The 12,702-nt window shown below is 54.7% G+C and overlaps 1 protein-coding gene across 1 annotated transcript in view; it reads left to right on the forward strand.

Moving 5' to 3' along the window:
* Positions 1–1,178: 1,178 nt before the first annotated feature.
* SH3PXD2B (SH3 and PX domains 2B) overlaps positions 1,179–12,702 on the forward strand; it is a 79,823-nt gene continuing 68,299 nt past the window's right edge. Inside the window, exon 1 of the mRNA XM_050905317.1 lies at positions 1,179–1,284. Coding sequence (XP_050761274.1) covers positions 1,213–1,284 — 72 coding nt within the window. The 5' untranslated portion in view covers positions 1,179–1,212. The remainder of the gene's footprint in view (positions 1,285–12,702) is intronic.

Consider the following 12,702-nt stretch of genomic DNA (forward strand, 5'->3'; position numbering starts at 1 on the left):
CCCTGCGGCAGCATGTCAGCAGGCATCAGGGAGGTCAGCGGTGGTGTGATGTCCTCTTCAGACAACCTAGCATCCTTCCTGCAGCCGTCTCTGCAGGGGCACCGTGGTCTTGGGCTTAGTTGAGTGGGAGGAGGATGAGGATGAGCCCTTTGGGAGGGCAAGGGGGGCAATAAAGCCCTGGCAAGCTGCCTGCACCTCCATTAATTCTCTAGGGTGGTTGTAGCAAAGTTAACAGTATAAAAAGGAGCCACATTTAAGGAGCTGCTAAGGATTGAGATGAGTTGTTTATGATTAAATTAAATTCATATGAAAGCTAATGATCTGCCAGTGCAAGCCTTGAGTAACTTTATAATGTAATTAAAGGCCCAACGGGAAGAGCTGTGGTTATGCCACGTGTTGAGGAGCTGCTGGGAAGACAGAGGCCGTGGGTTGTGCTGATGTAGAGAAGTGCCTGGTCACTGCCTTGTCTCCTCTGCCACCCCAAGGGCAGAGCTGGGCACGGAGCGTGGCACGAGGGGGTGGGCTGACGGGGAGAAGCAGGGTGCGGTGGCTCAGCTCCCAGCTCCCAGAGGTATGCAGGTTGTCCTGGGTAAGGGAGTTCTGTTGATCTGACCATACCAACAGCCAAGAAAGCCACCTTTTTCTGCTCAATTCATGGATCCTTTAGGGATGTGGTTGTTCGTGGCCAAGTCAGCACCACCTTGGGGGCCGTTGTTACGGGACAAGAGCCGGGTGAAGAATCAAAACCCGGTGATGGAGTCCACGCACAGGCCCATCATGCCGGGCAAGATGGGCAAGCCCGGACCCCCTCCAGCCCCCACAGCCCCGCGAAGGGCAAGCAGCCAGCTGCACCCTCTGAATAACTCTGCCCTCAGACACAGCCGAGCCGTCTTCCCCTCTCCGTCTCCCGGTGGGGGGGGGCCGCGGGGGCTGCACCTCCTGCCAGCGGTCGCGCGTGGGGCGGACAAGCGTGGGGCGGGGGGCGCCGGTCGCCCCTTTAAGCAGGCGGCGGTGGGGCCGCCCCGCCGGCCGGGATAGGCCGGGGCGGGCCGGGGCCGCCTCCCGCCCTCGGCAGCGGGCGGGCGGCTCGGCTGGGCTCGGCGCGGCGCTGCAGGCTCCGGTCCCGGCTGCGTGCGCCAGTGCCTCCCCCAGCGCCGCCGCCGCTCCCCGCTTCGCCGCTGGCGCCGGGCTGCGAGGGGCAGAGGCAGAGGCATGCCTAGGCGGAGCATCGCGGAGGTGAAGGTGCTGGACGTGCAGAAGCGGCGCATCCCCAACAAGCACTATGTGAGTGGCGCGGCTCGGCTCGGCTCGGCTCGGGGCGCCCCGCTCCGCTCCGCCGCGCCCGGCCCTGGGCAAACAAAGGCCGGGCGCTGCCGGCCCCCGGGCGGCCCCGCTCCCCCACGGCTGCCGCGGTCCCGGAGCGGGAGGGAGGCGGAGGGCAGCGCTGCCGGGTCTGCTGCTCCCACCCCCGGCGTCTCCCCTGGGCGTCCCCCGGCGCCCCCCCTCCCCGGCCAGCGGGGGGGCGCGCTGCCTCTTCCCCCCCCCAGACCCCTGCTAGCGGGGGAGGCGGGCAGGGACATCGCCGCGCTGGGGGGGGGGCAGCGCCGGTGGTGACCCTGTGCGGGACCCGCCGCGGGGAAGCGCCGGGAGGTGCTCGTGAATAGCTGCGGGCGGGATTTTGCTGGAGGGGCTCCTAGGGCAGCAGGCACCCGGGAGGAGGAGGCGGCGTCTTCGGAGGCACCACCGAGAGAAGTGCCTCTGCTTTAGTGAGGGAGCAGCGTTTGGCAGAGGGGCTCTGAAACCTGTTGGCTGTAGAGTCTCGGGGTAAGGGACCACCCGGCTCCTTCTTTCTGTGCCTGGGACAGTGCCGCCGTCCCTGTGAGGTGTTCCCTTGTGTCCCCTGCACCCCTTCTGCGTGAGCTGCCCAGGGAGCGTGTTCCTGCATGCTCCAGGGCATCTTCCAAACTGTTGTGGGTTTGTCTATTTTTGAAGGGGTTGGGTTTTTTTTTTTGTTTGGGGTTTTTTTTGTTTTTGGTATTATTTAAACTTTGGTGTGCTTCCAGGCATCCATGGAGACCTTGTGGCTGAATCCTGGCAACAATCGTAAAACAAAGACCAAAATGTTCTCCCCACCTCATTCACCTTAGATCGCGGTGACCCAGTGACACACTGTTCGTAGCGCGTTTGGGTCATGAGGATGTGGTGTTCGCTCTGGCTGGAGTGTGTTGTGTCAGCGGAGCCAGGCTCCCTGAGCTCTTGGGAGATCAGGGGCTTCTCCAGGTCACCCTGGCTGGTTTGTGGCAGTGAGCAACAGTCGGAGGAAAGCAGAGGGCCGGCCAGCTCTAGCCAGGATGGAGGGGAGGGTAAAGGGGGGCTGTTACCCCCTCCTCGCTTCCAGGGATGTGATGTGGCTGCTGCTGCCCAACTCCTTATCACCCCTTCTTCCTTTCCTGCCCTGCCTGCAGCTTTATCAGCCCTGGCTGAGCCTGGCCCCAGCTCCAGATGTGCCCCCCTTGCTGCCGTGTCCATCCCAGACTTACTCATCATAGCTGGGTTATGCATCCAATCTGGAGGAGCATGTACGTGAGGAGGTTTGCTGAGCTGCGTACGCTTCTGTTTGTCTTGGCGGATCTGTTGCACCACCGTCAGGTCCCGTAAAGGGGCTCGGACGGGGTCGCCTGTGGCAGCTCCTTTGCTCTCCCTTCGGGCATTCTCGTTCCCTTGCTGGGGCTGGGGGCTCCGCGCACCCCTTGGGACCTGTGTCCCCATGGCTGGGAGGTGTACCCCAAGTGCTGGACATGATCTATTTTGGGCACTGTCCCTGCTCGCAGGGGTGAGGCGGATGGAGTTGGGCATAGTATAAATAATCCCTGTGAGGCTGGAAAACAGGGACAGAGGCGTTTTCTAAAAAGAGAGACGTATGGTGGGGCAGCTGGGTGGGAGCAGAAGCTCCTGGGGTGGTGGGAGAAGGCGGCTGCATGCAGCTGAGGACAGCCAGCTGTGCAGCCCGGCTACTCGGCCGGCGGCTCGAGTCCTCTGCCTCTAACCTTTGCCTGTACTTGACTTGGACCAAAACCTGGCAGCGTGAGCCAGTGCAGCTCGCGGCGGGGCTGAGCCTAAGGAGGGGCAGGCAGCTTGCAGGCAGCAGCCTCCTCGGGGCAGCGCTGGAGTGAATGGGAGCACTCTCCGTGTTTGAGGGAATCGATAGGAACTAGGCAGATTCACAAAGCCAGTTAATTATATAGAATCAAAACCTTTTCTTTTTTTTTTTTTTTCTTTTTCTTTCTTCTCCTGCAAAGAGAGGGAAAGGAGGGGCAGCAAATCGCGGCTGAGTCATCTTACTTTAGACTGTATCTGCTGGCACGCTGCAAATCCGAGTCAACCACAAAGCATACGTTTTAAACCTTTGCTCTCTGGCTTCTCGTTGCTGAGCATAAATGTGGTCTTCTCCATCCCCTGAGGCAGCCGCTCGCTGTCCCTGGGGAGGCTGGAGGAGCATGCCAGCTTTTCCTCCTGTTGCCTCTGCGCTGGCCTGACCAGCGAGTGACCTGTACTGCTCGGGCTTGGCCTCCTCTCTACATCGGCGAGAGGCTTTTCTTTGCCAGACAAAGGTGCAGTTGTATTGGCTGCAGTGAGGCCACAGCAGAAAGTTGTGAATTCCAGTTTCCCAGAAAAGTGAGATCAAACTAGTGTTTCAAAGTCCTTATTGATGCCCTCCGTGGGGAGGGGCTGTAGGAAAGGCCAGCTCTATTCAGGCCGACGTGGTTTGCCCATCACCTTGGTAATCAATAGAAACAGAGTTGTGTTGCCCAAGACAAAAACTTGCGCTTTTTTGGATCTCTGACTTGAAGCAGGAGACACAATATTCCCCCAAACTGTGGGGCTTGGGCTGGGCGAGGACCCAGCAAGGTGCCAGGAAGGGTTTGGATAGCTGAGTGCCAGCTCAAACGCATGCTGAGCTGAGTGTTGGGATTTAACTGGGGACCCAAACGCAGCCCCATGCCCTCGAATGTGTGTGTGCCTGTGAACAGCACTGGCTCAAATCCTGGTGCAAGGGAGTGTGAGTCCGGCGTGCTGCTGTCTCACTGATTCTCACAGCGTGTCTGATGGTCGCGCTCCCCTGGAAGGATACACCAGGACAACAGTGCACTTGTCCCATCTCCTGTCTGTCCTCCTTACCCTGGTGACAGCCCAGTACCTGACCTGAGGGTGGGAGGAGCTGGGTGGGTTATGCAAAGGAAGCCCAGGCATGTTTAGAGGCATTTGGGGGACAGGAGAAGTGAGAATGGCCTCTCGATTGCTCTCCTCCTTAGTGAGGTGTTAAACCCTTTGGTGGGTACTGCAGCGAGCACCGCTAGCAGGGGTCAGGCTAAATTGCAGTTAGTGGGGGGGCTCTCCCCTTGTGTGCTTTTCTCCTGGCAGTCAGCCTTGTGCTTCTGGAAGGCTCTTGCTGCCGTGGTGTTGGCATGGTGCGAGGCCATTCTTGTCTGCTCCCGTTCTTGTCAAACCAACTCGGCTCACACACGTGGAAGGGCTGAGAGGGGCTGAAGGATAACCAAGCTTCTTGCTCTGAGTGATAGAGGCCTTGAATTTGCTCTGCCGGCTGTGAAACCATATCACGCTGTGTTGCAGTGGCACCTCTCCTGGGGTGCTAACCCCGGCTGCTTCAGCTGCACTTCTGCTGCTTGTGTCTTAAAGCTTTTTTCATGGGCAGCACCTGGACGTGGCAGTAAGAAATGACCCTTTTGCAGGTGTTCATTGCAGGATACACTGCTCTGATCCTGTCAAGAGAGAACAACCCAGCTTGGGATCTTGGCAGCCCATCGTCCAAGTGAAGAAGGGGACTCCCATCCTTCAGGCAGTGGCTGGAGGGTCACCCTGCAGTGACATTTCCCATACAATCCTATGTTAAGTGATTACAGCTCATGCCCCTCAGGGACGCTGCTGGTGAGGGCTCCAGGGCCATACTGCAAATCTGAAAAGGCAAAGTCCAAGAGCAAAGTTTAAAAATAATCATTCTGGGCGACAGAGTAGCAGACTGTCATTTCTACGATCTGGCCAAGTCTCAAATTCTGATAAATGAATGTTTATTCAGAAAAGACCCAAAACAAAGCCATAGCTGAAACGGACTAAGTTTTCCTTTAAAGGACTTCACGCGAGATCTTTTTATAGTTTTGTGTTTGTTATTCTCTAGTAGAAGCCCTAAAATAAAGCTTTTCCCTACTAAATCCAGATTTTGGTTGGTTTTTTGCCCTTAGGCAAGCTTCAAGACCTTTCGTTTTAATACAGCTGCAATTTGTGTATGTTGTTCTATGTGTTAATAACAATGCCATTGAATCACATCTTCATTTCTACAACCTGTCCACCAAGAACATTTCCATAGTTCATATAGTTTTAAATGGTTGCTCTAGAGCACAAACCAAAATTATATATATATGTCTGACAGGAAAGAGAGAGCAGCATGCTGTTTGGTTGTGTTAGTTTATTGGGAAACCCGGACTATGCTCTTGCAGGACTTCCTTTCCCAGCCTCCAGGCACACACGTATCCCTTTGAAAAAGGGAAATTTAAACAAAGTGTGCAGCATGCATTTACTTTGTAAGCTCAATTAACAAGATTGCAAACTTTAAACAAGGTGACTACCCATGCATATTGAACCACCTCATTTGTGGCAGCTGCCTTGCGAAAGTAATTAACAGTGCGTGTTGGAATCTGGTGCCTAGTTGATAGCATCTATAGATATTTTAAAACAAGTTTGATGAAAACCACATTCAAAAAGTAAATGTGTTATATTTTTGATGTGGAATTTGTGACATGATGGTAGGTGTCTTCTCTGCTCCTGTTCCTTGTAGTGATGAGGCCGTTCGTGGTTTCATTCGTTGTCCAACCCAACCCCGTTGCTTATCTGGAGTTGATTATGGAGCATTCAGAGAAGAGTGCTCAAATGGCAAGAGGACAAGAGCTGCTAATCTACAGATTCAGTGGTTCTTCAGTGCCATATACGTAGGCTGCAGCAGATGTCTTCTGAAGAATGTGTGTCCCATGGACCTGTGTGTCATGGTCCCCTGGTCCCGACTTGGCCAGCTGAAGCAGAGCTCTGTGGGGACCTGGCACAGTATCGCCTTGTACAGCTGCGTTATTTCTGCTGTTGTGAATCATACCGGTTGCTTGGCTTAAAAAGGGCATTAGGGGATGACTCCCCCTGTGCTATGCCCTCTGGGGAGGGTGACCGTGCTCTTAGTATGGTGGGAATGTCCTGTGGGGAACCAAAGGAGCTGGGTGCGTCTAGACCAAGGGAGCAGGAGGTTAAAATGAATAGTGTGAAATCTACGCAGGGGCTGTTAACTAAACTAGGAATGAAATAGAGCAAAAGCAAAACCAGAATGTATGAAGCAAGGCTGAACCCAGGAAGCTGGAGTCTCTGCCACGGCGAGGAGTTTCTGAGTGTCGGTGGCCTCGAGAGGTTTGAGGGCTTTCTCAGCATCCTTAGTGGTGTTTTGCTGCTGTATCCTGTGGTTCTGCTGTATCTCATCCCATTTCCTGTCAGCTGGCTGACGCTCTCCTGCTCGAGGCAGGCCACAGGCAGGGCGTTTGGAGCCTGTAGCTGGTAGAAATTTGGACCCATCCTTGCGCCTGGCCCCGCTCTGCTGCACAGCATTACAGAGCCGACCAATCCTTCCTTCCCCCTCACCTCTCAAGAGAGTTGGGGCTTAAGGGAGTGCTCTTGGCTTTGTGGATGAAAACCAACGCTCAAATGCAAACTCTCCTTTGTTTTTCTTCCCTAGTCATGTTACTTAAGGCTGTTGAAAACCTTGAATGTCACAGTTCAGTGGAAGGGCCAAATCCTGCCTGGCACACGGCCACTGAGGCGGATGCGGCCCCGTGTGGAAAGCTGGTGCTCGTACTCAGTTCCAGCAGTGAACTTCAGCACCGGGGCCATCCATTGCCTCTGCCTGCTTGGAGGTCTGTTGACCTTGATCCCTCACAGCTTTGCTTTGGAGGGTATCTCTATCTTCCAGTTGTTTCACGTAGCAGTGGGAAATAGGAAACAAATGAATCCATATGTTTGATCTTCAGTGTGACTCAGAACAAACAAGCGGGTGCATATGTTGTACGACTGAGGGGTCTGCGCTGTGGCTGAGCGGGGCTCGGTGGGTTGTCCTTGGGGTCCCCATGCTTGGCGTAACCCTGCGTGCATGCACTTTTCATCTCTGCAGCTTTGGCTGCGTGCTCAGGCAGCACTGTGCCCTGGCGAGCTGTACAACAGCAGAGCGGGAAGAGCTGTCGCTCGCTGGGGTTTTAGGGAGGGTACAGTCGAAGGGATGAATCAGAGCAAGAGGAGGTGGCTGCTTTGTAGTCCTGGGTGCGTGGGCAGATTAGTTTGGGTTATTTGCCACAGCGGTGAGGATATGCCTGTCCTCGTGCTGCCTGCATCCTCATTACCCAGCTCCTCCCTGCAGCTCTGACTTGTTGCTTTTGCCTCTCCTGCTAGACCAGAGGGACCACAGCAGCATCCATGATGCCCTGCAGTTACTGCTGGGATTGCTCCTCCATGTCTTTCCCGGTGCCATCTGAGCCAGCACGACCCTTCTCCCGGCTCTCCCTGTCCACAGGGCAGGAGCAAGGGGGTTGCAAGTTGTCCAGGGACGGAGCAGGGGGCTGGCTGTCCCTCTCCCACTCTGAGCTTCGGTGTCCCATGGCGCAAGAGCTCCACGCTCCCCTCCCCAGCCCTGCACGCCTGCGGCGGCGAAGGCTGATGGAGAGGGGCCAAGCACAGCAGCTCGCCGCCAAGAACTTTCTTTGTTTCCAGCCACCTCCCTCCTTTTTTTTCTTTTCCTCTTACAATTTCCCACTCCCTTTTCTGTATTAAACCCCGCTCTGGTTTGGCTTGATCCCTCAGCTGCTTCGGTTTCTCGGCGCCCCTTTGAATTTCTCGGCGCCCCTTTGAATTTCTCGGTGCTCCTTTGTCATGGCAGCGGCCGAAGCCGGGGTGCGAGGCTCTCATCACTTCCCCGTGTTTCAGGGTGTGGGGAAATGCGGGTGGAATAGAGAGACTGATGCTTTTTCCTTTCTACTGGCGAAAGATGCTTTAAATATGTGGAGTTTTCCACAGAGAGGTTTATTGTACATAGTCTCCCTGGACCCGAGACCACACAGGCTCAAACCCATTGGAAACAGCTCTGCAGACAGCTCTGCCTCTGCTGGAGGCTGTTATGTCTGGCTTTGCCGTAGGAGCTCTGCTGAGTGGCTGGGGACCTATGCTGATGCCCGTCGATGGCGGGTGGGCAGAGCTGCGTGTCCCTGCAGCCCCGTGGAGGTGTCGTTCCAAGTGACCGTGCCATTGCTTTCCGCCCTGCCGTTGTTCACGTGCCTCTGGTGTGGCTGGCGTGGAAACAGGAGGGTCTCAGCGTGCGGGAGCTCTGGCTGTGGGGATGCTTCAGGGCTGAGGAAGCTCAGGGATTGCTGCGGAGCCACCCAGGGAGGGCTGTGCTGTGCCAGGGAGGGCTGCTGGCGGGTTGTTGGCTCGCAGGGCTGTGTCAGTATGGGTATGCTGCTTTTGGGCTGGCATAGCTGGATGGCGCTGAGCTCAGGGTGGACTTGCTGCCTTGTTCAGCCGTGTGCTGGGTGCCAGGCAGAGAGCTCGCAGGCCAGCCAGCAGCTGCTCTCTCCCCAAAGCCTTACTTGTGGGCTTTACATGTGGTCCCCCCAGCCAGGATGCCTTGCAAGTCTCCTTGGAAAACTTGGGAAAACTCCTCCTGTGGGAGGAGAGAGGCCGAAACTGTAGCTCTAGGTTTTCCTGCAACTTCAGTCTGCCTTTTTCCTACTCAAATTTAAGCAGTCCAGGCTGCTTCCCAGGTTGTGTTTTGTGCATGTCCGTAGTGTGTTTATGCAAGGAGTCCAGAAGTGATTCTTCTAGGAGGTCACACGGCCTCATGTTTCAAGAACGGGAAACTTTCTGTTGGTTTTGGTTTGGGTTTTTTTTTTAAGTATCTGTTCTTAATTCCATTGCCTCAAGTCAGCTGCTTGAATCATCTCCTCTCTCTAGCTACGTTGTTGTATGGGACAATGTGCCTGTTGGGGAAGGTGCAAGACTGAGGGCTTGTGGATTCCAGAGTCCTCGGTCCCTTTGAGCAGTGGAAGTCACCAGGAGCCATTGTTATGTGCAGCACCAAGGGTCTTTATCAGTCCCTAGAAAATACTTCTGAGGTCTGACAGCTCCCAGGGCTTATGCTTGCTACTTTTTTTCTTCAAGAGGAAAAAAAAACCAAACCCAAAACTAAATCTCTGGCTGCCCTTTCAGATAGAGATAATTTGTGCTGGCTTCTCATCCCCTCTGTTCTCGCACTCTATTCCCTGCGACTCTGACCGCTCTGGATGTGCGTCTGAGCTGGCTCCTTCAGCCTCCCTGCTCTTCCGGTGATGCCCGACATTGGAGCTCGCTCCCCGCCTGGGGTGCCATCCTGCCCAGGAGGGATGTCCTGGATCTCCCTCCGACGTTCGCCTGCTGCGAGGTGCCAGTGTGTTTCCCCCGGGGCTGCAGAGCCCTTGCTGCCATGTGAGCTGACTGGCAGCTCTCGTTGACAGCTCTGTTATGGTTGGCCAGGTGCCATTTGCATTTCTTTTAGCAACCTGTCATTTTTTGACAGTTTCCTTACGAAGGTTTTCAGTCCCACTTTCTACTGGCACATTCTCCCTCTGAGCTGCCTCTCCAGAGGTGCTGGGGAGGGGAGAGCGGCGGCAGGCACAGAGTCATGCCGGAGGGACGCCGTGGGGACCGAGCTCGTGATGCCCAGCCAGGTGGGCTGCGAGATCCCCTGGGCCTTTTTTTCCATCTTTATATTTCCATTTAGCGCACTTGGTTTCTAATGTGACCAAGGAGAATCTTGGGCAGCGGTGGTCCTGATGGTAAACTTCTCAATTGGTGATTTTTTAAGTAGTTGGTATGTGACCAATTACTTGTAATGTAGGGAGTTTGGGGAGCCCAAGGAGTTTGGGAGCCCAATCCCCGTGGTGTTTGTCGGAGTTCAGCCTTTTGCATCTGCGGGTTTCCATTTTCTGTGAAGGATCTGATCCGCTTCTGCCCTCCAAGGGACGGGAGCACAGAGAGCGTTTGGTGTTAATGTGAACTGCTCTCCTCCTCCGGGCATTCAACAAGATCCACCTGCACCTCCAAAAGTGTCCCTGTGGCCTCTGTACCTCCCGGGAGTGGAGGGCAGGTCTTGTTTCCTCGCTTTGGTCTTTGCTGAGGCTCTGACAAGGTTGTCCCACCAGGAACAACTCCTGCTCCATAACATGGGCTTGCTGCAGTGTGGGACTGTGGTTTCACAGCATGAGGGCAGGGGAGCTGGCGTCTGGGAGAGGAGTGATGGGGGGCTCAGGGTGCATGCGTGGGGCTCTTTTAATCCTGCAAGCAGGATTTTGAGTGTATTTGAGTGGCCCTGAAAGTTCTGTACCTCTCCTCTCGCCTTGCTCTAGTAGGACAAATGTCGTGAGCTGCATCTCAAGGATTTCAGAAGCACAGGCATGAATTTCAGCTATGCTCCCCTGATCCGTGGCTGAAATGAAGCTAAGGAGGGTTCAGCCCCGGTGATTGCTGCCTCTTCCAAAGCTCAGCTTGGCCCATTGCCTTCAGGCATCAGACCTAGCTGCGGGGTTTGACATGACACGTGTGCAGCAACGTAGGCTGGAGCGGAGCAAGCGATGGAGGCTCTTGGGGTTAGGAGTGGGGCAGGGTAAGGCATCCTTTCCGGAAGGAGGGAGGGGAGCCGCTGGTTCCCAGGTTTCACCGAGTCAGCTAGTTCCCCTCCATGGTGCAGACCCCACCGCTGGCCCGGGAAGGGCTGTAAATATTTAGATAGCTCTGCCTGTTGGTGTTGGCCAGGGGCCCAGCCCACGTGATGGGGTTGCAGAGCCCCCCCTCCTGGATCTGGCCGCCTGCCGCCTCCCTGCCATCTGCTTGGCTCTCCCCACCCCTCGAGGAAACGGTGGAGCAGGATCCGAGCGGCAGTGGCGGCCCCCCCGTTCCCAGCGGTGCTCCCCGTGGGTGCACGTCCCTGAGGCAGTGCCAGCTGCAGCCCCAGGAGATCCCCTCGCTCTTTCCATGGAAAAGGCCTGCTGGTGGTTTCCCTGTTATTTCTTTGAAGGACTGTAGAAATCAGAGCTGGAGAATACCCATGAAATAACTATTTCCACATGCCCTCACCCACACAGCTGGGCTGGGAAAAAGCCTGTCCTTGGAGCAGCCTCTGCAGGACCGAGGGTTGTGGGAGCAGGTGATGGGGTGGCTCCCACCAGGACAAAACTGGGTTTGTTTGGGCTGCTACTTCATGGTGGCTGCTCGTGGCAGGGCATGGTGCAGTGCCAGGCCAGGAGGAGAAACTTCAGACCAAGTGCAATGTTTTCAAAACTGTCTTGATCATTGAAAGTGTCTTCCAAAAGCACCTGAGAAAGGGATGGGTGGTGCCTGTGGGAGCTTGGTGCCTCCTCATTTCCAGTCCCTGTGAAAACAGTCGCTGGATGGCTGACTGCACTGTTTGTACCTTTCAAAATGTGCACTTTTGTTATTAGTTGAGAGCACCTAAATTATGTTTTCTGGTGTCTTTTTTTTATCCCTAGGACAGCAGGGACTGGATTAGGTATGGGCAGAGACCAAGATCTGTGATGGTTTTGGCCAACAGAGTGCCTCGGTGGGATGGGGCCATCAGAGTGAAGGACGAGGGATATTCACAAGGATAGAGGAAGCCAGCTTTACTGAGACAGTGTTTTTATAGATACTGAGGAGCTCCCATTCCTGTGGGCTTCCCCATCTTTTCTGCTTTCCACAAGTAGGTGAGGAGATACCCCTGGAGATCTTTGTGCTGTTCAAATGGGATGTGCAAGAAACCGTTATCCAGACTCCTGGGAGATCTGCATTTCAGCAAAATAGGAGTGAGCTCATCTGTTGGGAGAAATGCTCCTTCCCTCAATTGCAGAGGGTATAATAAAGCGTGGTGTGCCCTCAAATCTCATGGCTTTATTACCCTTAAAAGCTTTGAATTCATTTTGGCTTGAGCAAATCCACATCCTGATTAAAATCCCCATCTAATAAGCTGTTGACTCCAAATAAAGGCAGGATAGGAATAAACAATGAAGAAAAGTTGGCTCTTCCTCCTGCCCCAGTGGAAGGCTTTCTCCAGGCAGGCAGCCAGCAGTGATATAACCCCATAAAGTGCTGTAGACTGGTAAGAAAGCTGGGATATCAGCTGAGCTTCCAACCAAAATGAGCTCATGCTGGCCTGCCGGCAAGTCCTGGGGTGAGGGTAAAGGCAGCTTGGACACTTACTTAGCGTCAAGTTAACGCTTAGTTTGCTGATGGTATGGTGGCGACCGTATGGATGCTGTCAGATACTTCGGAGGCCACGTCATGCAACTTTACCAGTTTTCATTGCAAACTGTGGTCAGTCGAGTTGTCTCTGACCTGTTGAGGTCTAGAAGCATGTTCTTGAACAGGTATTGTGCCTGACCCAATGCAGAGTACTTGTCTAGCCACATTTGGTGATAAGTAAGCACAGTGTCTGGGCCTCCCTTGTAGCAAATCATGGTCCATCCAAGTCTCCACAGCTGCTACAGATGCTGTCTTGCAGGAGCCCTCTGTCTTCCTTGTGTTAATATGCAGAAAGCGCAAGTCCTTCAGCTCAAAAGAAGAATTTGTGAATGAAAGGAG

Source organism: Gymnogyps californianus, chromosome 14, assembly GCF_018139145.2.
Source record: "Gymnogyps californianus isolate 813 chromosome 14, ASM1813914v2, whole genome shotgun sequence".
NCBI lineage: Eukaryota > Metazoa > Chordata > Aves > Accipitriformes > Cathartidae > Gymnogyps > Gymnogyps californianus.